Raw genomic sequence first — 23,891 nt, 5'->3', positions numbered from 1 at the left:
TAGTGTTGATAAGTACAAGGTTATGCATTTTGGACTGAAGACATTGCAAACAGAGTATTTTATTAATAGTAATTTGCTTCAAGTGGTAAGTGAAGCTAGAAACCTGGGATGATGATAGAGAGTTAAAAGTTCAACGACCATATTGCTAAGATAGTTAAGTCATATCAGATAACAGTACTGTTAAAAATAATATTTGAAAGAATAAAGAGCTATTCTCCCATTTTTACAAATCTTTGATAAGATTATATCTTGACTACTGTGCTCTGATACTGGTCACCTCAAAGGAGATGAGGAGGCAGGGAAAAAGGCCCAGCATCAGATAAAGATATTGAGCATATGGAGGCAAATTGAGGGATTATGATTTTCAGAGTAATGGACAGAAGAGATATGATAGAAATATAGAAGTTGTAATGGGATTTTACAGTGTAGATGAGATTTTGAGTAGGGGGTAGAACTTAGTCATCCCTAGAAGTGTGTGTGTGTGGAATGAACTAACAATGGAGTTGAGTGCATCTTCAGCGAATGTTCACAAAGAAAGATATGATTGGTATTTTAGGCATCGTATGACCTGGAAGAGATCCCTCCCTGATTAGATCTGGCCTTACCCTTGAAGAATTTTGCATAATTCTAATTAATTTCGAGTGCTGGCCATAAATGATTGAAGTATCACAATGAAATTTAATGTTTTCACCATCAGTAACTTCTCCAGATGCATCACTGACAATATGCAGTGTGAATTACTCTAGATATTCAGTACTTTTTTTTTTTTTTGATTAGGCTTGATATCACAATCACAGCAAGTACTTTATATACATTATATAATGCTTATCTAGTTGAGATTGTGTATAAAATTGGAATATTAGTTAATCTAGTAATGTAATAATTCCATATAACTGAATCCATTAAAAATACTACATAATGCATCCCCCTGCAATATTTAGGAACAGAGAGGAAAGATACATCGGTTAGAAGAAAATGTATTAAAAGTTAAAATGAGCTATGCTGATGCCTTGCATAATCTTGAAGAGATAAGTGATGAAATTCATCAAAGAAGAAAACTAAAAGAAAGTGAAGATGAATCCAATAAACATAGTGATAAAATTGAAATGTTCATGGTACCATCACATTGGACTAATGGTATTAGAGTGTCATATCATGGAACTTCTGGGAGTAATAAGCTGCAGGTAAGTTAATTGTTTAGTCCATATAATATAATTTATATATACACACAGAGTACATCAAAAAATGTATACACACTTCAGCAAAAGAAAAACCTATATAAAAATTGTAATACTAAATTTATACAGATATCAAGGGATGAATACAAGTTACCTTTGACTTACAATTACACAAGGTGCTCAAAGTGGTTACTGCAAACTCATGTCTCCATTGTCGTTGAACTTCAAAAACATCTGAAATTTGAATTGATGTTGTTGATGAATACTAGCATCAACATTGACGTGTTGATGCTAGTATTCATGTGAGTAATGACATCTTTGAGAGAACATCATACTACACGTTGCTACCGTAATTCAATCCAACTTCGAAAAAAGTCCATAGATAACATCTGTTAAAGTGTGTATACATATATATATATTATCATTTTCCTTTTACCTTGCGGGGTCGAGGGCTTGTTAATCATCGGACCTCAAACCGTTCACAGCATAAGGTAGTCAGTCCTACGCCCTGTAGTGTTGAGTTCTCAAGAGCGGTTTGCCTGCTTTGCAGGATGAAAAACCCCAGGATAAACTAGGGGAAAAAACCTACTGTCCATGCCCAAGACCAGCTAACTTGGCTAAGGAAGATCCTTCAGCTCCTCATGTCACCGATGGGAATCGAACCTAGGACACTCCTCCCCCAGGCATATCAGCAGCATTCCTGATTACCCTACCTATCTTTGCATCATCAGCAAATAGCTGTATGTCACTCGTAAAATCCTTCCCAATATCATTAATATACAGATTGAATAACAGTGGACCTAGCACTGATCTTTATGGTACACCACTGGTTAGTTTTTATTAATCTTTGTACTGGTTATGGGCAGTACTACCCTTACATCATGTCCAGACTTGATATAGGTCTAAGCCTTTACGTGTTTTACCCTATGCCAGTTCTAGTTATCATTGTAGTCATTCTCTGGTGGCACCATGCCACCAGTGTGCCCTGTAGGGCCCTCAAGGAAAGAACTTTTATATCCTTCTGCGTAAGCCCAAGCTGTTTTAAGTCCTTATAGCTATCTGCGCTCCATATGCCATATAAAGAGATGATGGCGCTGATAAACCTCAGAGTTGCCCCATGCTCCTCCTGTATCTTACTAATTCTTATAATAGCTTACCTTATTATGGCTATAGGCTAGTGGGTGCCCTTTTCCCACCACCTGGGCATCAACTACCCAAACATCACTAAGTCTGGCTTATGCAAACCCACAGAGGTCCTATAAAGGTTGGGAGACCATGGTGGACCATGGTCTCCCAACCTTTTTTTCTTAAAGTGGTTGTTCAGAATGGAGACCACGGCATCATGCCTCCGTACGCGGACCATATGGGTGTGAAGCAACACTGGGCTATATGAGACAATGTCTCACTGTAGTAGCAGCCATCACTACTCCATTGAGCTGTGCAGGCTCGAGTGGGCAGGGCATTGATTGTCGTCCTGGTAAGGTCAATATACTTGAACCCAGGGAGGAGTCTGGTGCCATCCCTTACCCAATCATGCTGGGGAGGCACCAGATATGACTCTTTTAAAGGAGCACCATCTACAGAACAGTGTAGCAGAGATTCCCATTCTCTTGTGTTCTGCTTGGGTGCTGGCTCAATTAACGTACCTTGATAATGGCATCAGCCTTTAGTCTGCCTAATTCTTCTTGTATTGATGGACTTTTAGAAACCTTTAGCCGTCGTCCTTCACCCTCATGTGGAAATATGCAATAAGGATGTCAGGCAGCAGTTGGAGCCATGATCTCACAGCTGAACGGATAGCCCTGTCCATTTGGGACAGTACTGAGATATATGTCATACCAAACACCAACTTGTGGTAATAGTGGGAAAGAAGAAACAGTCTTTGCTGGGGCTTTCCTCAAAGAAGCGATCCAAGCTTCTAGGGTGTAGAAGGGACAGTAGACCTTCCCTTTGGGGTGAACATGATACCGAGGTATCTCCACTCTTCCAGGATGGTCAAAGCATGCAACGGCCTCCTGTGCAGGGAAAACTCTATAGTCTCAACCTTAAGCTTCTTGTCATGACCAGAGGGGACAAAAGCTAAAGAGCAGGACTTCTCTACATTAATAGAAAGGCCTTGAATAGAGAAAAAGTCAACTGCCTGGTCAAGGAGTTCCTGCAAGCCTACGAGAATACGATCATCCGCAAAGGCCATAGCATTAAAGGAAGAAGCACCTAGAGAGTAGCCTGTATGGCTAGGAAGAGAGTGAAGAAACTCATCTATGACACAGTTAAAAAAAAGAGGTGATAGAGGATCACCCTGGTGAACACCTGGAGAATAGAAGTTGCACGGGACCCTGTAGTGATGGAGCTACCCAAATATAGCTCATAACATAGAAAAGAAAGGGTTCTGGACATCCAGCAATAGACAGTGCTCAAAGGAGAGCAGGAAGGGCTTTTGGAGGTCCAGCAGCATTGAGAATCAGAGAGAAGAGAAGAAAGAAGATATATATTCTCAGCACAGCCGTCTGAAGGGACCTAGGGACAAAGTCGTTTAACTAAGATTTTATGATAGTCTAAGTATCACAGGGGAGATGGTAATAGGTCTAGTCTGATGCATGGCTTTAAGTTTCTTTCTTCAGAATGAAGATAGTTTTTGAAGCGTGTAGGTAGTGGTATTGCTTTACTGGAAAGGAGAATGTCCAGCATATCGATAGAATTCTTGTGGGTTGTCTTTAGCATCCAGAGCCAGTTTCCTTTCATAATCACTTTATTTTCCATACAACCGTTGTGACTATTCTAGTCTGCTGCTTATAAATTTCATAATGCACATCATCCTTATGCAAACGGTATTCCTTTCACCTCATTCTTTTCTTACGAATCTCTTGCGTAATAAGATTACGCATCCATTTGACTCCTACCCTATTTATTCTTCGAACTCTTGGGACACACTCTGATATTGCATCATTTAGGTATTGTTTAAGTGCTTCCCATGCACTGTCGAAATTTTTCCCATCCATCAGCCGACCGATCCCGTTCCATTGAACTTAGTATACTCCTCAGTTGGTCATAATTTCCTGATTTGTAGTTCAGCATGTAACATTCATAAACTTAGTCACTTCCCAAGTGAGCAATATAATGAGTCACCAACCAGAGGCAGAATAGTTACCTTTATCTGAAACTGCTTCTGACACTAGAATCAAATCTAACATTCTTTGATCTCGAGTTCCTTCTGTCACATGCTGCTTGAGGACGTTGTTCTGCAACAGCTCAATAAATTCATTTTCATTCTTCTCATGAGATTCTACTGCTACCCAATCAATATTTGGATAATTAAAGTCTCCCATTATGATTACTGTTTTTATACTCATCTTGTCTATTTCGTGATGCATTTTCTTCATCACTAGCAACCAATCCACCAGGTCTGTAACAACAATATATATACAGTAAAACCCCCGTTTTTACGTTCCCGCAATTTACGTCATTTTCCGTTGGTCCCATCTTAAGGCCTATTCTTACGACATATTGTTTTCCCACCATTAACAACTTGATATGGATGTTATTTCCGTGATTTGCGTTTTTTTCTCAGGTAGCAATACTGATTTTCGAATCGATTTCTGCAGAAATCTGCACATTTCTATTCCCAGACAGCGTTGATTTTGGCTGTAGTTTCATTTCCGCCATCACGGTGACCTGGATGCTTGCAGCAGTAATGTAGTGATGAGCGATATCGTGATTTTTCAATCACAGTACGAATTGATATTGCAGAATTTCGGCTACGTAATTTAGCATGTGAAAGTTGCGGTGGTGGATATCCATGTTAGTAACAGGGAGAAAAAAGACAGAAAATGTATTTCAGTAGAAGAAAAGATGGCAATTCTGCGACGTATAGATCGGCATGCCAGAACACGTGTGAATTTAGCAAAAGATCTTCAACTCTCCATGCAAAGCAATATGGCACTATGTCAAAAAAAAAAAAAAAAACAATCAACAATTAAAGATTTTTTTAAATAGATAAATGCAAGTAATTGTAAATTCATTTATTTTCAGTTATTAAATTTTGTAATCAAGTATGTAGACTACTAGCTAAGTCTACTGCTATTTTACACTTTTTTCCATCAGTCCCCTGAAAAGTGTAAAGAAGGGGTTTTACTGTATGTGTGTGTGTGTGTGTGTGTGTGTGTGTATATATATATATATATATATATATATATATATATATATATATATAAATATATATATAAATAAATAAATAGCAAATCCTGTGTATGTAGAACTCTGTAAGCTTGATACAAATTTTAATTCAAAGTAGAACTCGTTCTACTTGCCAGCTGAATAGTTTTTGCATGCTTTTCAGTTTATTTCAGAATATGAATACTTCCTCTCCTTCATTATTTAATTTAAATTAATTTGAAGTTCACAAAACATGCTAATTAGAAATCTTTTACTTTCCTGGATCATTTCCTCTTATGCTCTAAAATATTTTGGAGTTTTCAGAGATTAATTTTAAACTTATTCTTTTTGACACTAGCATGAACTGAATAGCTGCTATCACTACTGAAAAATCTGAGAAATATCAGCACATTCACAAGTATGATTAAGCTGCAAGGGAATATTCTCATGGACTGCATATAATCATGTATTTAGAAAACATTTTTTTTCTTCTTTCCCCCCAGTTTGTTAGTTTTAATGTCTAATTCAAACACAAGTCCCATTAACCATACAATATCAATATCAGAGATTAATTTTAACCATAGTCCACATATGTCTCTTTGCTCCTTTGTAATATCATGCTATTATTTACTTTTACTTTATGCTCTATTTACTTTACTTTCTCTTAAGTTACTACAGGTTATCTAATTTCTGATACCTTGGGAACTTTGGAAAATTTATTTACTGTTACGACTGCACCACCAAGATTCCCTTTATGGGTATTAAAATATAATTAAGATCACCTGTAGTATCACTCTAGATCTATCTCAAGTGTTATTGACAGTCATGGCTACTCTTATTTATCTTCGCTCACAGGTTCGCATTTTTTTTTAGAAACAGTGCCTACACATTCTTTAACATAACAAACATTTTTATTAAAACTATGATGCAATTACAGTGTCATGAATGAATTGACTCTTTTTAACCAAAATATCTAAAGCTAAGAATTATAATATCTCATACGTTATACACACAGCAATACTATCATACACCAATCTATAATCTCATCCCAATACTGATTTGTTCATGCACTATATATATATTTCAAACAACAAGTTTCTCATATCTAAATTATACCAAGTTTTCTTTAGCCTCTTAGTCTGGAACAAATAATCACAATTTAACTTTGTAAACGTTCTTCCGCAATGTTAAACATACACAAAGGTTTTACTCACAGTTCTTCTCTTGACATATTTCTGAACTGGCTCTTTCATCTCTTGTCTGGTTCCACAGACTTCTTTTCCGTCCTGGACCTCAACATTCGCGCGGGATTCTTTCCTTTAGCGGCGTTGCATCGTGAAGAATTCCCAGGGCTTGATGCATATTATGGTCTGACTTCTCCTTCGACATTTCCCTACTTCTCTCTGGATGTCCAACGGACCCGCTTCCACGATGCTGGATCCCGAAACACTATGAGAGAAGACTGCATTTCTGCATACCTGCTTTTTTTCTCATTTCTGGCTCTGCATCCCTTCTTACACTTTCTGTTGTGGCCCATGAATTAAGGGTTGAGAACCCCTAATATTCCTGCACAAAAGGGGTCGTAACCTTCAGAGTTGATTATTTACGAACTGCGGGCCATCCTTAGATGTTCACCGCCTCTTGTTGCACTGTTCGAGCTTAACCTAATGCATGTCTTGAGACATGCATTAGGTTAAGCTCGAACAATTAAAGGTACTTTATCTTTTGTAAACAAAACTTGTAAGTTATTTCTTTAAAATTGGAACCACTTCAAATGACACGCCACTTTCTAAGGCATTGCTCTTGAAATATACAGTTTAACATTCTTATCGTTTCAATATCTACCCAGATGGTTTTTCAAATCACAAAATTATTATAACTACAGTTAATATAAACCTTATATACAAAATTTGTAATAACAAAAATCCACAATCAGTGTTAAATTACAATATCTTTCTATATACAATGTTTGTGACCTCTGTAAAAGTCGATGCAAAGTTAAGAAAAAAAAATCCTACTGCATCGAATTTTACAATAACAGTGAAATTATTAGACAGGAATTTCTACAGCTGAACATATGACAACACTACAGTGCAGTATAGCGAATGTAATCATTTCTCCCCAGTCCTAATGGTTTCTTCAAGTAACCATTTTCTAAGAGAAGATTATTTCTAACCATTTCACATGGAAATCATTTTCAGGAAAATCTTTTCTTAGAAAATGAATGGTCTCTTGAAGTTTTATTTGAATACCATTTCTGTATCTTGTAAATACAGATCTGTTTATAGACTAAAGCAGCCAGTGCAATTTTAAATGTCAAGTAGAAAGAAACTTGGCTAGAACAATCCACCTTACTCCAGTCCTGAAGATACTTTCAGGTGCAAACTTTGTTTGCTCACACTTGGATAAAGGATTAAACTAAATTTATTATGTCATGGAACATTTTGATATGTTCTCATAATCTTATGTGTGGCTTTGTTTCTGGATGACAGTGTAGTTACAATTAGAGACAGCCTTACCTTAGGTTTTTAAAAAAGAATTCTGTGTATACAGTTGCATCAGATTTATTGAAAAAGAAGAAAACTATTTCTTTCCTGGACACATTAATGGCATGTACTCTTACTGTGCCATTCACTTTTCAGTCTCAAGTTTATTTTGCAGATCACTATATCCAATTGATATCACAGAAGACAGATGCACTAAGTTCATTCCATCCATATTACTGAGCCTTTTTAATGATAATTAAAAAATTATCATGCCTGATAATGAATACAACCAAAGTAACATTCCCCAGATCATTGATAAATATAAGCTCTTGATTAGATATCCATCAGTTGTCAAAAAAGTTTCCATTCCTCCTTCATGTGAAATGGGGGATCCAAACAGATAGTACAAGGTCTTTACAAATTATAGTTGCTCTATCTCCAGCTTATCAAGTGCTTTGTTCATGTCATCTGTTTTATTTTGGCAAAATTGGCTGCTCAGCTGAGATCAAAGTCAAAACACACAAATGTTATATCACATACTTAGAATTGAACAAAATCTGGCTCTTTCATTTTAGAGATGGCATTCACTTCCTATCATTTGGGTTTGAACATGGTTTCTTGGAGATCTGTGAAGTACTGATTCATATCCAAATTGTACATCAACTTCAAAATTTTGGAAAGTAATTACTATAAACTGGCACTTGTTTTATTCTTTTTTCAGACGTGAAAAAAGAATAAAAGATCCACACAAGTGGTTCAAAACTAGACAACTGGAAGGAAACCTCTACATAGCCTTTTTGAAAATACTGACTGAGACTTCTGACCTAAAGTCAGAACCTCACTTCACCTTCTCGTGGTGCACACAGTAAATATGGAATGACTTAGAGGCTGTTTATTATTTATAATAGCTCTTCACGGTATAAACAGCAGCAAAAGAAGAAAAAATACATTTATTAAGTTAGTAGGCATCTACCTAGATACTGAATGAACAAGGATGGGCTAACAGTTTGGGGGTTTAGCTGACCAAACTGTATTTTGTATTGTCTTCAACTAAAAGACAGTGATGTTGCATTGCATGGCTAAATAATTTTGAAGGAACTACCATCTTCCAGTTAAATAATTCTTTCACTCGCTGGTATTTACGAGTTTCCCTAGCTGGACTTTTATGCACTGACCAAGAGTTCGCTTACGAAAAATACACCTCTCCGACGTTTTAAGTTCCTTAGTATTGAAAGAAAGTTTTTGCTCTCTTAAGGTTTCTGCCTGGTCTCTGATGAAAACCAACCAGTTGGAAACAGCTGTCAGGCCAGTGAAACCTTTTCAAAATGGACCAATAGGAGTTGAATACACGGATGCTTGGGCATAGCAATCACATCCCCTATAAAGTACGGCTAGGGCAACTCGTGAATGTCAGCAAGTATATTCTTTTATAGTTTCTGTATTAGGCTTTGAAATAATGCTGGATTCAATATCCACTTGATTTTTATAATTTTAAAACTAGTGAAAAAAAAAAAAAATCATAATTGATACTTTAATTAAAAGAAAATGTTTATTTCAGGATATCAGTTTATCTGAAGCTGAAGATTTTACGGATCTTACTGGCAATGTCGACAGCTTCCTAAAACTACCTAGTAAGTTGAGCTCTAAGGTATTGCCATTATATATGAAGAGAAATGAAGAGGAAGAACACAACCAGAAGAAAGAGGTATGTTATATTTAAAAATGAAGAATTCTGTAATTTAATGTCTTCAGGATCACCCAACAGTACTAAATGACTGTAGTTTGTACTTGCTTTTGGAACAATTTACTCATAAACATCTTAAGTTATCATGGATGAGTGGGCAAATCACTAGAAAGTATTGATTGTAGTGTTGTGAATGTACATCATGAATTCTGAAAAGCAGATAGTGTGAGAAAAGTGCCTACAGACAAAGCTGTATGAAGGTAGATGAAAATTGTGGGCATTTTTGGAGAGGGGAAAAAAAAAAAAAAGAGATGCTATCTATACTGAGTCATGAAGAAACTTGCTTGACATTCATGAAGTTTCAAATGCTATTAACTGCTTCTTCCTGTCCCTGAACATAGCATCTCATGTCATACTCTCATTTATATTGACATGGTACTTCTCTAATCATTTTGTAAATTCCACTTCTTATGCTGATGGCAAGAAACATCAGTGGGATTCAGTTCTATTGCGACTTAAAAACCATTGCTGCGAATAGCCTTGTTGTTGCACTACTTGCTAAGACTTGAAAACAGCCATTTTTGTTCAATATTAGCTTTCTTATATAATTAAAAATATCTATAAAAATAGTGCAACGTTTAATATTTTTCTATTTAAAAAAAAATATATTTTCCTTAAATTTTTTATATAAAAATAATTACACTACTCACACCAATATATGTTATATTATATGCTGGACAAAAAACATTTCAAATTTCGGCTTATCTTTTTATATATACACACACAGTAAACCCTTGATTTAATGGACAAAATTTACATTCCGTATGTCACGTGAAAATTAACACCCTGTTAATTTTAAAATGCTTTCAACCAAGATTTGCTTATAATTAAGTTAACAGGTTATTTTGTTATTAATTTCCTGTTATTTTTAACAAATTTTGGAAAAACATTAGTAATTTAGCCGACATAAATGAGTCACCGACCATAAAACATGATTAGAACGTGATCACACCAATCGCACTGTAATTGGTTCTTTTGTTGTATGGCGTGACTTTCTGCAGCAGTTTAATTACACACATTTTCGTAATTTTAGGGAGTTAATTATAAAAAACAGCAGAATTAAAAAAAAAAATTTGATAGTTTTTTCAAAGCAGGATTACCTAAATCAAGCGCTTCAACATCGAACATTAACTTATCTAAAAGTGTGAAAATTGTGTGTAAAACAATTTTTTTTTTATTATTACAGTGCTAATATTGATAAAATTGCAGTATAATGTTCAGGGGTTTACTGTGTGTATATATATATGTATTTTGAGAATGGAAGTAGAACAGTGTCATCATTTTGTTTGGTTCAGATCTACTTACATGTGATACACAACTTCACTTTTTATATAAATGTATGCACATCTTTAAGCTTGAACTCTGTAATTGTAATAGTAGTGCAGTGGTATCCAGTAGATTCCATTATTCTTATGAGAACTTTGTGGAGTTACCAGACTCATCATGGAAGGTCTTACCCAGTAGCATATTTGGCTAATTGTTCATTAAACTTATTTATGCTGACAACACATTCTGTTCATTTATCACCACTTTTCATGTAAAGAATTTGTTCCTTTCTAACTGTGCTTGTATAGAACTTCCAAAATGACTTCTTGTTCTTTTCTTCTATATGAATACTTTCCATATCCACTTGATGTGTCCTCTCCTCCTTCATGAACTCTGAAATTAATATTCCCTCATTTTCTCAAGATATCAGAATCCAGATGACTATACATTTGTGAAAAAATAGTTCACCTTTGTTCAAGGGCTAATACAATCACCACCATCATTAACAATATGCCGTGGTCTTAGTAAGTAGTGCACATACCACTGATGATCTACTCCAGGATATTAGCCCTCCTCCATGCATAATTTACTGATATATGCAAGACAATTTTCTGTCTGTCTCAATAATATATTCCTATCTCTCTGTACATTAATTTGTCATGACAGTATCAAATGCTTTCAGAAAGCCCAAAAATATCATGTTTAAGCAACACGTTTGTATGTGGATCCCACCCACGAAAGACTACATTAGCCCAACCACAGTAATAATCCTGAAACGCTGCTGTGGCCAAACATGGAGATTTATCACTGCAGGGCTTCAATAAACAATGAAAATCATCTACCACTCAAAGACATTCACAGATTTCCACGTCTACAGCAAGATTTTTCTCCAAACTATTGTATTATCTATGCTACAGTCCACTCAACTCTTATGATACATTTTTCATTATACCCATTCTCTCATTCTTGTATCTACTTTGTCAATTTCAACCATGCAAAACATAGTTCTACGATATTTTCCACAATAAAGAGCTATATTATCCCAGACCTACTTGTGACAACACCAAAATCATCAAGACTCTCTTGGCATAAACACATTACTTGGCCATTGTTGTTCTGCTTTAGTCATACTTACATTATGTAATGCCTTTGTGCACATATCAGTTTCTGCATTGATGATGGCAGTTTGATTTTGCTGATCTGCAAAATCAAACTGCTAAAAGATTAAAATTTATTCTAATTAATATATAGGATATGTTGAAATTAATGTGTAAATAATCATTTTGAAGAAAAATTTTGCTGTTATCTTGTATGCCAGCATATACAGTATATTGATGTTTTCTTATTCTGTACATGATGTCAGAAATGCAACAAGCTGTTTCTGACATTTTGTGGGTTTGTCAGCTATACAATACTTAATTTTTTAAATTGTTTCACAAATTAATTTTTTTTTTTTCTCTCTCTTCAGATCTCACCCTTGGAAATGGTCCAGAATAGGCATTTGGATGAAGATTTAACTTCTCAAGTTGCAGGAGGCATCTATGTGGAAAGTGGATGTCAAGAGTTTCGTATGCATGATCGATCAATAGAAAAAAAGAATATGGATTCTGCTGAAATTCCAAGTGTTACCAAACCACCTGAGCATTTACCATCTAATGGGTTTATTTCACCTGGAGATAATTCTGAAGCTGAACATGAACTAATGGAAGACTCTCAAAATAAAGACAGGCTGACATCAGCTGCTTCTGAGTTGGATATTGTGTTCATTCCTGACGATATTAGTATCCTTGCTAATTCTCAAGGAACTTCACCTGTCGAAGGTGATGACAGAAAAGTGCAGCTATCCAATGCAAATGTATTAAGGGTGCAAAAAGAAGACTTATCTGATAATGAGAGTTTGGCAAGCAATGACACTGCAGATACTCTTGATGACCATCAAATTGAATGCTTATTATTAGATAGGATATTAGCACAGGACTGTGATGATTTGTTAAATATTGCAGATGATAAAGTGTCTGACTGTGAGTAATTAGAAAATGTTTAAATATTTAGTGACAATCAATTATTTGAATTTTAGATGTATATTATAAAGTTGACAATTTTTTTGTCAAATGTACATTTTTGAGTAGATTTGTTATCTGTAAATATATTTATGAAACTGTAATATAATATACTAGCAGCTAACTATAGTACGAAGCTATTTTAGTATAGCTTCAGAGTTGTAAAGAATAAAGTAGACCGAACTACTAAGTTTTTTTTTTTTTTTATTGTTATAACATTTGCAGATCAGCCTGCTGTTTATAATTTACATTAGTATGATTAGTGATCAAGAAAACTGATTCATTGGTATAATGAATTATGTGAAAAGTAGTTTTATTTTTTATAAGCCAGAAATGTAGGTTGAAGTAAGTGAGGTCGCCATCCGTTAGAACAGATAATGATGCTTGATAAGAAAGTTATGTGTACTTAAGTTGTTTCTCAGCAAGTAAATGCTACTATTCTTCCAACTAACTCAGTACTCACTGTAAAGAAAACCTATTAAAAATAACCATTGCTAGCTCTTAATGTCCATTTTTCGTTAATCTTTTTATGGGATGAAGAATGACGCTTATGAGGGTAGGTAGGTATGGTAAAAACTTGGTTAAAAATATTATGAAGATAGCCATATATGGATTATATCTTTATATATCATCAATTTCTTTATGTTGCCCCCAAGGAGTGTTCAGATTACTGACAGCATTACATGATTAACCCGGCATTAGTAAGGTGGGGTGTCACCAGTGGTGAGCTATAAGGGGCTCGCAGGGGCCCTTTGTTAAACTTTTCTCAAATTTGAGAGCCCCTTGTTCTTCTTATTTTTTTTGAAAAAAAAGTAAACAATTTTTTTTAAAAAACATATTAAGTGATAAATTCATACGGTAACCTAACAAAAATTAGTTTATTTGGAATTATTGTTTCAACTCCTTTATAACGAATGCGTCCAAGTTTGAAAATAAAATAAGCACATGCGCTATCTTTATCCTTGTCCCTTCTGGTAGCCAATCATATGGTAAAATCAATAGCCAATCAAATGTTTTATAAAAGATTTCATTCTTATTATATTTTGATAGTTAAAAAATGTTTTTCTTATGTAAGATAAATTAACACAGTTGATTGTGCAAATAGTTCATGTTTAGATCATGAAATATTTGTTTAAAAATGATAGCCGTTAGAGGTTGATTGTCCTCTCACACTTTTGATTGGAATTTGTACACAACCTGTATTAATAAAAATTTTTGTGTGAAATACGTTTTTTTTTTTTTTGCTCGACGATGCGAGCCCTTTGTTAAAATTTCCATAGCTCACTACTGGGTGTTCACAGACCCTAAAGATATAGAAAGAAATAACTGTGACACCCCACCTTACTAATGCTGGGTTAAGCTTACATTATTATTAATCTCCTATCAACAATTTTCTTCCAGGTTAGTCTATTACTTGTAAGCACTCCAATATTGTGATAATCTAACATTTTGTTCTTCCAAGGCAGTTCTGACTGAATCAATCCACTTAGGCTTTCATCTTCCCCTGGGTCTCTTTCCTGCCATCTTGGCATCAAACACCTGTTTTGCTAACCTTTCCTCACCCATTCTATTTAAGTGGCCATACCACCTTACATTAGCTCTGCTTATACATTCTTGAATACTAAGTGTCAAGTTCCTTTCTAATATCTTCATTTTTAATGATTCTGCCATTGATGCCATCAGTTCACTCCTCTTTTTCTCAGAACCCTCATATCTGTGGTCTATAGTCTTTGATCAAGTACTTTATTTCTAATCCAACTCTCAGATGCATAACTTAAAACTGGTTTGAATACTGTCTTGTATACTGCTAGTTTAGTGTTTTGGCTAATTTCTCTCTTATTCTATATAAATTAATTTGGTATGCTTTCTTCTTTTCCAGGCTGCTTCTTGTGTCCACCATGATGGTGTTCTTATTTTTCTATCCTTGCAGATAACTTCACCATATACTTCCCTAGCTGAATCAATATCTTCTTCTAAATTTGCAAATGTGATTCCAAGGTTTGGTTCTTGTTTTCAAACTGCTGCAACTTTTTTTCAATAATGTTTGCATAGCTGAATCTACAATTTATCTGTAAAAGCTGCTGAACTTGAATTCTTTTTAAAACTTTCTTACATGCTGTTCTTTTCCACGTGATATTCATTTTTATTCTGCTTCATACTAAGTAATGGTCATTTCCAATTTCGAATCCCCTGTATATTCTCATATCCTGAACCAGGCTTATGATATCACTATCAACAATGATGTAGTCAATAAGGCTTTTCTTATTTCTTGTCTTCTCTCCATGTGAACTTGTGCACATCTTTATGTTGAAACATGGTGTTATGAATGACTAGTTCTTGTCCTGAGCAGAAGTGCAGTAAATACTTACTATTATTATTAGCTTTGCTCTTTTCTCTAAATTTTTCCAAAATATTCCTAATATGCCTGGTGAGATTAATTTCTTACTCTGCTGTTCAGATCTACAACAAGGACCACTTTTTCCATTTTCTTTACCAGCTGCCTGTTCTAATGAGTCAAAAAAAAAAATTCCTCCACTTCTTCCTTAGAAGTGAAGGAATTTTTGTCGGTGATATGTTGCTGTAACAGCGACATATCACCCACATCATTCTGATGTGGGTGACATGTGGCCTTCCTTGAGGTCTCTAATAACAATAATAATGCTAGCTTAAGTAGGGTTCATATATTTTTGAAAAAAAAATACGGGACACTTTCAGTTTGAATAAACCAACAAAATTTTTTTGCTTTTCTTGCTTATGAACATCAGCAAAGGGAAAAGAATTTAATTAATTATAGCAATCTTAAAATTGAACTTGAAACAATACTAAATCATTGATCTTTGCCTGTGATATACTTCTCAGATGACTGTATTTTCTCAAGTAAAGAATGATTACACTGGCCGACAAAAAAAAAAAAAATTTTTTTTCTGCTGATTATGTTCTGCCACTTGTTTACTAATTTGTGTGCGCTGATTTCAAATATCACGTCAGGTTTTTCCTCTTGCTAATTTGTAAGTTTTTGATAGTTTTAAGGAGGCAGTGCTATTTAGAGGATCAAAAAAAATCGATTTTTTAATATTATTTTCTGAAAGTATATACTTTTAAAAATCTGTTCCTAATTTTTTATCAAGAAATTCGAAAAATTCCCGAAGATATAGCCTATTATTCAAAGCGGTGTGCAGATCAGCATCAGAGCGCTCAGCGCTCTCGCTCGTTAGTAAACGAATAAATGCGTAAGAACCTGCAACGGCACGTACTATAATATTATAGTACGTGCCATTGCAGGTTTAGAAAATAATATTAAAAAATCGATTTTTTTGATCCTCTAAATAGTACTGCCTCCTTAAAAATATCAAAAACTTACAAATTAGCAAAAAGAAAATGCCATAGAGGAAAAACCTGACATGATAGAGAAAAATGGGTTTGATATTTGAAATCAGCGCACCCAAATTAGTAAAAAAACAAGTCTCATATAAAAGTCAGCAAAAATTGTGTTGGACTGTTATTTGCTGACAAGGCATCAACTTTCTTTTCAATATTCCACTTTGTCACTAGTTGCCATACATATTCTGTAAATTGGTCTGCAGTTTCACATGGTAAATCTAAAAACTCTAGAACCATAGTTTTGATGGCCTCTTCTGGTATGAACTATGAACTATTTTCAAAGCACCGTGGTTAGAATTGTCTATCGTTATTGACACATAATTAGCTTTCTCAAGTTCGTTTCTGAAAACAGCCATTGCATAAAGTGCTAATACACTTGCAATTATAGCTCGAGTCTTCTTTTGACCGCAAGTGGACTTTTTATCATATAGTTTCCGGATTATTTTCGACATGCAGTCCATCGAACTGAAACTCTGGTTGTGCATGCATACACGATATGCAAATATACCTTCACCAGCTGCAAGATTTCTTTCCATTTCACCCATTGTTTTTTTTTAGAAAAATAATCTGACACTTTACTACTTACACTTGCATTTTCTGCTAATTTGTGTCTCTTCGTAGCGATGTGCTGCGTGATGTCTGACCGACCGCTGTGTTGTATACTGAATATTGCATTACATTGTGTACATTTCACTTTCTCATCGACTTTGCCATCGCAATTACATGGTATAATAAAAGGGTATTCAGTCCTTAACTTTTCTGTGAGAACACACTTTCTCTTCGGCATTTTAAAGACATATAAAATAATAAAACTAATTATGTTTCATAACAGATCTGTGTCATATCAAATAAGCCATGCTTAGTTATTACAACGTCCGTTAGTTGCAGTATTGTCAATTGGTAAGACAATTTTATGATCAATAACTAATATCGATTTCTTGGCAATTACATGTTTTATGTTTAAGAATGGGAATGTTAAACACAAATCCACAAATTATGGGACAATTCTGCGTCCCAAAGAGTTTTATCGGGACGTCAGGACAATCCCGTAAAATACGGGACGTATATGAAGCTTAAGCTAGTAAAACATCACTGGTATGAAAATATTTAGCTATTCATTCCTGGGTCACATAACTGAAAACTCTGACATGGGTGATTTCTGCAACTATGGAAGTCTGAATAAGTAATTTAATTTGTTATTTATTTTAAATTACAGAGACAGTCCACATGTAAAATCAAAGTGGATATTAAAGCCAACCTGGCTTAACTGATTACCATATAATAAATATATAAATTAATAATAACCATATTATTACCCTGATAAATACAATAGTGCTGTTATTTAACAAACATAATTTAGATGATGGAGAAGATGCAGAGACAGGGTAACCAATATAATATGTAGTTGTGAGTCGATTTTGAAGACAGACGAGTTGTGTAACCTGGTGGATAAGAGAGGAAAGGATAGATATACACAAACCTGCAGTGCACTGAGAGGATTGTATAAAGTGAACATGCGAGTTTTTCATAACACAAAAGGCCAAGTTAGGACAAGTGACTACTGGAGGGAAATGGGCAGGTGTTTCTCGTGGATGGGGAATTACCGAACAATTTGGAGTTATGGCCATATAAGGCTAGTATTATGACCGCTAATTGCACGTGTTCTTTTGCAAGATGAAAAAAAAACCCACATTTCCAGAAGAAAAAGACCCTGCCACCAGTTTTCTTCAATAGCCATCTTATGGGCTACGTTAGCAACATGTCCTCTAAACTTTAACTCTCTATCAATCACCATAAGAAATGGGCAAGTTTTTCTCATGGATGGTGAACTACTGAACAATTTGGAGTTATGGCCATATGAGGCTAGTATTATGACTGCTAATTGCATGTGTTCTTTTGGTGTTTTGCGGGATGAAGAGAAAACTGCCACCAACTGCCATCATAGAGGTTCTTACATCCTAGACAAAATTCAGACACCTGTATTTCCATCCAGTGGGCATTATCAATACTGACTGAGTTATAGAGACTCCAATAGTGAGCAGATTATATGTCGGAGTGGGTGGATTATTCAGAATTACTTGAATTTTAGAGATGTTTTACAACTTTCACAAGGCAGGACAAGAGAATGCTACCACAATGAATCTGTGAAAGCCACGGAACCTAAATAATTTTAATGAAAGGAAGGGGATTGTAAATGCACCGTTCCATTATATATTTATTCATAAAGGATGAAAAATCACTATTTCTCATCAAGAAAGATACAGCACCCATTAGATTTTTTATTCTGTTCCACACTGAATAATTATAAACATATGGGATAAATTACTTTCTCCCTTATTTAAAATTTACAAAGTACTATAGCAATATAAATTTAAATTAATAATTAAATTTTATTGTATACAAGTTAAAAGGACTAGATGGAAGTCTGATTTTATTACTATTAAAAATATTTTTTACTAGTTAAAAAGGTTCACCAACAGCTCAATATTCAGTCAATTTTTCAATACAGGGTGTCTCAAAAGTCACTGCATATTTTGATTAAACAGTGATTTTCAAATAAACTTCATTATAAGCATATTTTATTCTTTTTTACATAAAACATAAGTATTTTGTAATGTGTTAGAGATATTTTTATAATTTTCATTGATTTTTTTTAATGTATTCTTTTCAGACCCATAATTCATTATTATTATTATATGGGCACCTCCATGGAGTTTCAAGACAGATCACAGGAGACCTAACTATCCACACAATCTATCATACCTCTCCTTGAACCCATTAATAGATAAAGCACTCATTCACAACTCTTCAAGCAAAAAATCTAGTCCTCACACCCCCTACTAACCACACCTTTATTCAACTTCCAGAGATAACTCCTTGTTCTAGCCCCTCCAGCCAAGTGCTGAAACATTTCCCCCTGCATTAATCCTATAAAATCCTTGAAGCAACTTAAATGTTTCTATCATATCCCCTCTTTTTCTCCTATCAACCAACTTCTACAATCCACACACCATTAATCTATCTTCATATTGAACATTCCACAGACCACTCACCAGCTTGGTCAATCGCTTATAAATCTTCGCCACCACTTCTTCATCCCCAAGAAACCAAGGAGACCAGAGTTGAGCACAGTAATCCAAATGTGGATGTATCAAGAGGAATTACAACTTCCTTACTTGATAATGTGTTCTTCAATAGCCATGTAATCTTATGGACTACCTTAGCAATATGTCATCTAAACTTTAACTATTTACCACCATCCCTAAATCTCTAGCTTCATATATTTTCTGGAGTACAGTGCCATCAATGTGATACATAGCTGGTAATCTATTTATCCACATTAAACTGATGCCCATTATCTTTTGCTCATACTGACAGTCTATTTAAATTCCTGCAAGCTTTCTGCATGGCCTTAACTACTACCCTACCTAATTTTGCATCATCAGCAAACACCTGAATATTTCCTTTCAGATTATTTCCTATATCATTTATGCACAAATTAAACAGCAGTGGTACCAACACCGAACCTTGCAGTACATCACTAATCACCTGTTTTCACAGTATCACATTTTTATCCATCCATTCTTGAATTCTTTTTGACCAATTTTTCCACCACGTCTGAGAGATAGATTGGTCTATAATTTGCTACTGCAGTCTTAGAATCTCCCTTATGCAAGGGAATTATTTTGTCCTCTTTCCACTCCCTTGGAACTCTACCAGAACTGAGACTTAAAAATTAAATAGCCTAGTCAGAGGCATTGCCAGTTCCCTTTCACATTCTCCCAAAACCTGAGCTGATATCCCACAGCTGTATTTACATTGAGATTCTGCAATATCCTAAGAATCTCCAATTCATTCATCTCTGTTCCTGCATTAGTGTCTGTCATATATGTTAAAACAGTAACCTCACTAGGATGATATACCCTTGCAAAATGGTTACTCAGTAACTTGACTATTTTATCTGCTTCTGTCACCTCATGACCATCATCACCCATTAAGGTTAATCCTCCTAGTCATTCTTGTATATCTGATGCCTAGCTGATTACCTTAGGTAATCAGGTAGGCATTAGATAAACAATTTAATATTGCTTCCTTAATTATCTCCCATGCACTACTAACATCCTTATCCTGCAGTGTTTTATGCCATGGCACAGATTTAAGCTTGTCATAATCACCTGTCTTGTAATTCCACATATACCCCCTTCTTGACAGAATATTTCTCATGTTGTACAATCTCCCAAGTCAAGACTGCATGGTCACTTTCACTAATCGGAGAGAATGTGGTCACCTTGGTTATGTATAGCTCTTCGACCAGATTCATGATGAGTGTTCAGGAGCAAATTTTTGTTAGAACATCCCACATCGGAGGAATGAAGTTAGACAAAGCTTTTTAAGGAAATTTCATAGACCTGGTTCTACAGAGAATGCAATTAGATCATTGGTGAATAAGTTTAAAAGAGCTGGGTTTTTTGTCAGTGGGGAGAGAAGCAGACACACAAGAACAGTACATGAAAGCATTGAATCAAAGAAATGTTTGAAGAGGACCCAACATTATTGGTTACTGGAGGGATCTCAAAGACAAAACATACTCAAGACATCAGTTTACAGAATTTTACATCCAACACTGGTGAAAATGCCCTACCACATCCAATTGTTGCATAAACTGCACAGAGAAAATTGTCGATCCAATCCAAAATAATAGCCTAATGGACCATGGATTATTTATTGTCTGTTAGGCTGTTATTTTATTCTGGATTTACAAACCTTTTTTTTTTTTTTTTTTTTTTTTTTTTTTTTTGCAGAAGCAACAGTCACAGGAACTGCATACCTTGATATTCTTCAGCAAGGCAGAGAACCATGTCATTACATTTCAACAGTCCAGGAATACCTCAAAGGTATTCCTGGACAGTTGAATTTCTGAATTGGTGGATCTGAATATGGGAGACCTAGATCTTAGGCAGTACATTCTTCTAACCACCATAGACCCAGTTCTTTAAACTTATTCACCAGTGTGTTCTAATTACATCGACTGTAGGACCAGGTCTATAAAATCTCCTTGTAAAGTTTTGTTTCAAATTTCATTCCTTTGATGCAGAATGTTAAAACAATAATTCACTCCTGAACATTCATCATGAACTATGGGTCTGAAAAGAAAATATTAAAATTGGATGAAAATTATAAAAAAATCTAACAAATTACAAATACTTATGCTTCTTTACATTAAAAAGAATAAATATACTACTTGTCATAATGAAATTTATTTGAAAATCACAGTTTCACAAAAATATGCAGTGACTTTTGGGACACCCTGTATTTCCTAAAGGAATCCATCATAATGCCTTAATTTCTTTTCTATTCTGCCATTTGAGTCACATGAAAAATTCTGTTGTAGCATCAATAAAGGAATATGTTAATATAAAATTTGAGAAATTACATTTTGGTAGTATATAAGTGAAATAAATTAGTGCTATTTCAATATTTTATTTACTTTTATTATAATACTACACTTCATTTATTGTCATCTCAGTGTTTGACAATTTCCAATGTGATACCTCCTCATTATATCAGAAATGAATTCAAATCGTTCCACTCTATTTTTAAGGCGGTGATATGGATTCTGAAATGACAAAATGTTAGGACAACGTTCAGTGAGAAAGTTATCAGAGTATATAAAATATCCAAAACTCATGTTAGATTAATGAAATATTTTTCATAGAGTATTAAAAAAGTAATGATATAATGGTTTTTATATTTCAACTGAACCAAATCTTTTTAACCAAAGTTGTTACCAAGTGGATTTTCAAGGCCAAATTTTAATGAATACAATAGCATTCAAAGTTTAATTAACTTGGTAGCAGCAAAGAAAACAATAAAACCATTGTAAGTGGGATTTAGGAGAGGAATATCTACAACTGATGCAATCTATACTATTTTACAATTAACTGAATTGATGTGGAATAAAAACAGAAATTTGCTGTTTGAAATTTTAGAGAGAGAGAGAGAAAAGAGGGGAGAAATACTCAATATTATCCTCAAATACTGTAAAAATACTATGGCAACAATAAAATTTGAAGCAGTTGAAACTTGAAATACCAGTTGAGAGGTGTCATGCAGAGACATCTGCTTTCACCTTATTTGTTTATCATGTGCATGAAAGAACTAGTGAAATAGTCTATTCCAGAAAGCATGTGAATGGACAAAATTTACATCATATAAAATATATAGATGAAATAGTGTTATTTACAGATAATAAAAGAAACTTAAAATATGATTGAAAACTTGCATAAAAAAGGTCGAGATTATGCAATGCAGATAAATTTAGTAAAATTAAAACAATGAATTGAATAGGCAGAAATGGAGAACTTAACAGTGGAAGGAAATAAACTGGAAAAGGTTTAAAAAATTCAATTACGTACACACACACTGATCAAAAACAAGCTGAATTATGAAGAAACTATTAAACACAGGATAAATCTAGGGTGGTCTACTATGACCAAACTTACAAATATATGGGAAAATACACATCTCTCTCCAAAAAACATAAGATCAAAGTATATATTGTAGATCAGTGGTACTCCCCATAGTTGTTTATGGTGCAGAGACTCGGGTTATCAAGCAGAACAAAGATTGACAGTGTTTGAAGAAAATAAACAAAACATCATGGACCCAAATGAAAACCAATTAGTGAATAATTACACTATGATAAGTCAAGAATCAGAGAAAAACACAGTGTGTATGGACATGTACAGAATGCTTATTAAAAGTTCCTCAAATTCTCCAAAATGGAATAGCAAAAGGAAAGATGCCACCAGGAAGACCTGAAAGGAAATGAATAGAAAACATCAAGACTATAAGTGGTGTGAACTTTCATAGAAATTTAAATAACTTGGCTGCTGATAGATTGGACTGGAAACCTATTGTTCATGGTAGCTTCACCTGCCTTAGGGAGATTATGATGACAATAAATTATAGGACAGGCATAAAGATTCTGCATTTAGGGAATGTAATCCATTTTCATAAGTTATATTGTGAATATAAATGCATTCATTTACTAATCATTAATTCAACTAAAAGCATAATATGATTCCTCTTCCCTTCCACTTTGATGACACACTTTTCTTATAACCAGATCACTAGCTGACTTGATTAGCTGAGCAGATAGAATCTCTGCTATCCAATCTATCTCTTATACTGCAATAAGATGTGAATCCTACTGTGGCATGGATGCTGTCTGAATATCTCCAGATAGTTGATTTATCAGAGAATGAGTGTGTGTGAGAGGTCACTATCCTATTCACTTATTTATTCTTATTGCAAAAGGAATACAGAACAGCTACAGGTCAATGTCCAGTCTGGAAAGCCAATTCAAGGCCTCATCCGTCACCTTGTGGATGTCCTGTAGGCCACCACCGTGAAATTGGTGCCTTGGGCAGTCGTTCACAATATGAGTAATCGTCTGAGCCACCAGAGAACAATCACAATAAGGGTGGTATAACAGCCTCCATTTATGTAGTAGGTAGCCACATCAGAACTAACCAGGGCAGATGTTGCTACCTACTACATAAATGGAGTTGATTGATTACCAAATCTTCCTAGGAAGAGCAAAACCAGGCTGCAGAGCACA

General features: G+C 34.7%; 2 protein-coding genes across 3 annotated transcripts in view; one reads left to right on the top strand and one right to left on the bottom strand.

Annotated features, from left to right (window-relative positions):
* LOC150093673 (uncharacterized) overlaps positions 1-13,076 on the top strand; it is a 118,772-nt gene extending 105,696 nt beyond the window's left edge. For both annotated transcript variants that reach the window (XM_090412870.1, XM_090412871.1), the window contains 3 exons: positions 942-1,184; positions 9,375-9,521; positions 12,295-13,076. In XM_090412870.1, coding sequence (XP_090268996.1) covers positions 942-1,184; positions 9,375-9,521; positions 12,295-12,855 — 951 coding nt within the window. In that variant the 3' untranslated portion in view covers positions 12,856-13,076. The remainder of the gene's footprint in view (positions 1-941; positions 1,185-9,374; positions 9,522-12,294) is intronic.
* Positions 13,077-21,063: 7,987 nt separating this feature from the next.
* Positions 21,064-23,891, bottom strand: part of LOC150093672 (uncharacterized) — a 175,272-nt gene continuing 172,444 nt past the window's right edge. The window contains exon 14 of the mRNA XM_090412714.1: positions 21,064-21,884. Coding sequence (XP_090268840.1) covers positions 21,786-21,884 — 99 coding nt within the window. The 3' untranslated portion in view covers positions 21,064-21,785. The remainder of the gene's footprint in view (positions 21,885-23,891) is intronic.

The sequence above is a fragment of the Typopeltis vanoorti genome, chromosome 23 (genome assembly GCF_054136105.1).
Source record: "Typopeltis vanoorti isolate ZY-2024b chromosome 23, IOZ_Tvanoo_1.0, whole genome shotgun sequence".
In the NCBI taxonomy this organism is placed as follows: Eukaryota; Metazoa; Arthropoda; class Arachnida; order Uropygi; family Thelyphonidae; genus Typopeltis; species Typopeltis vanoorti.
The sequence above is the reverse complement of the archived record's forward strand: the minus strand, read 5'-3'. Positions and strand labels throughout refer to the sequence as shown.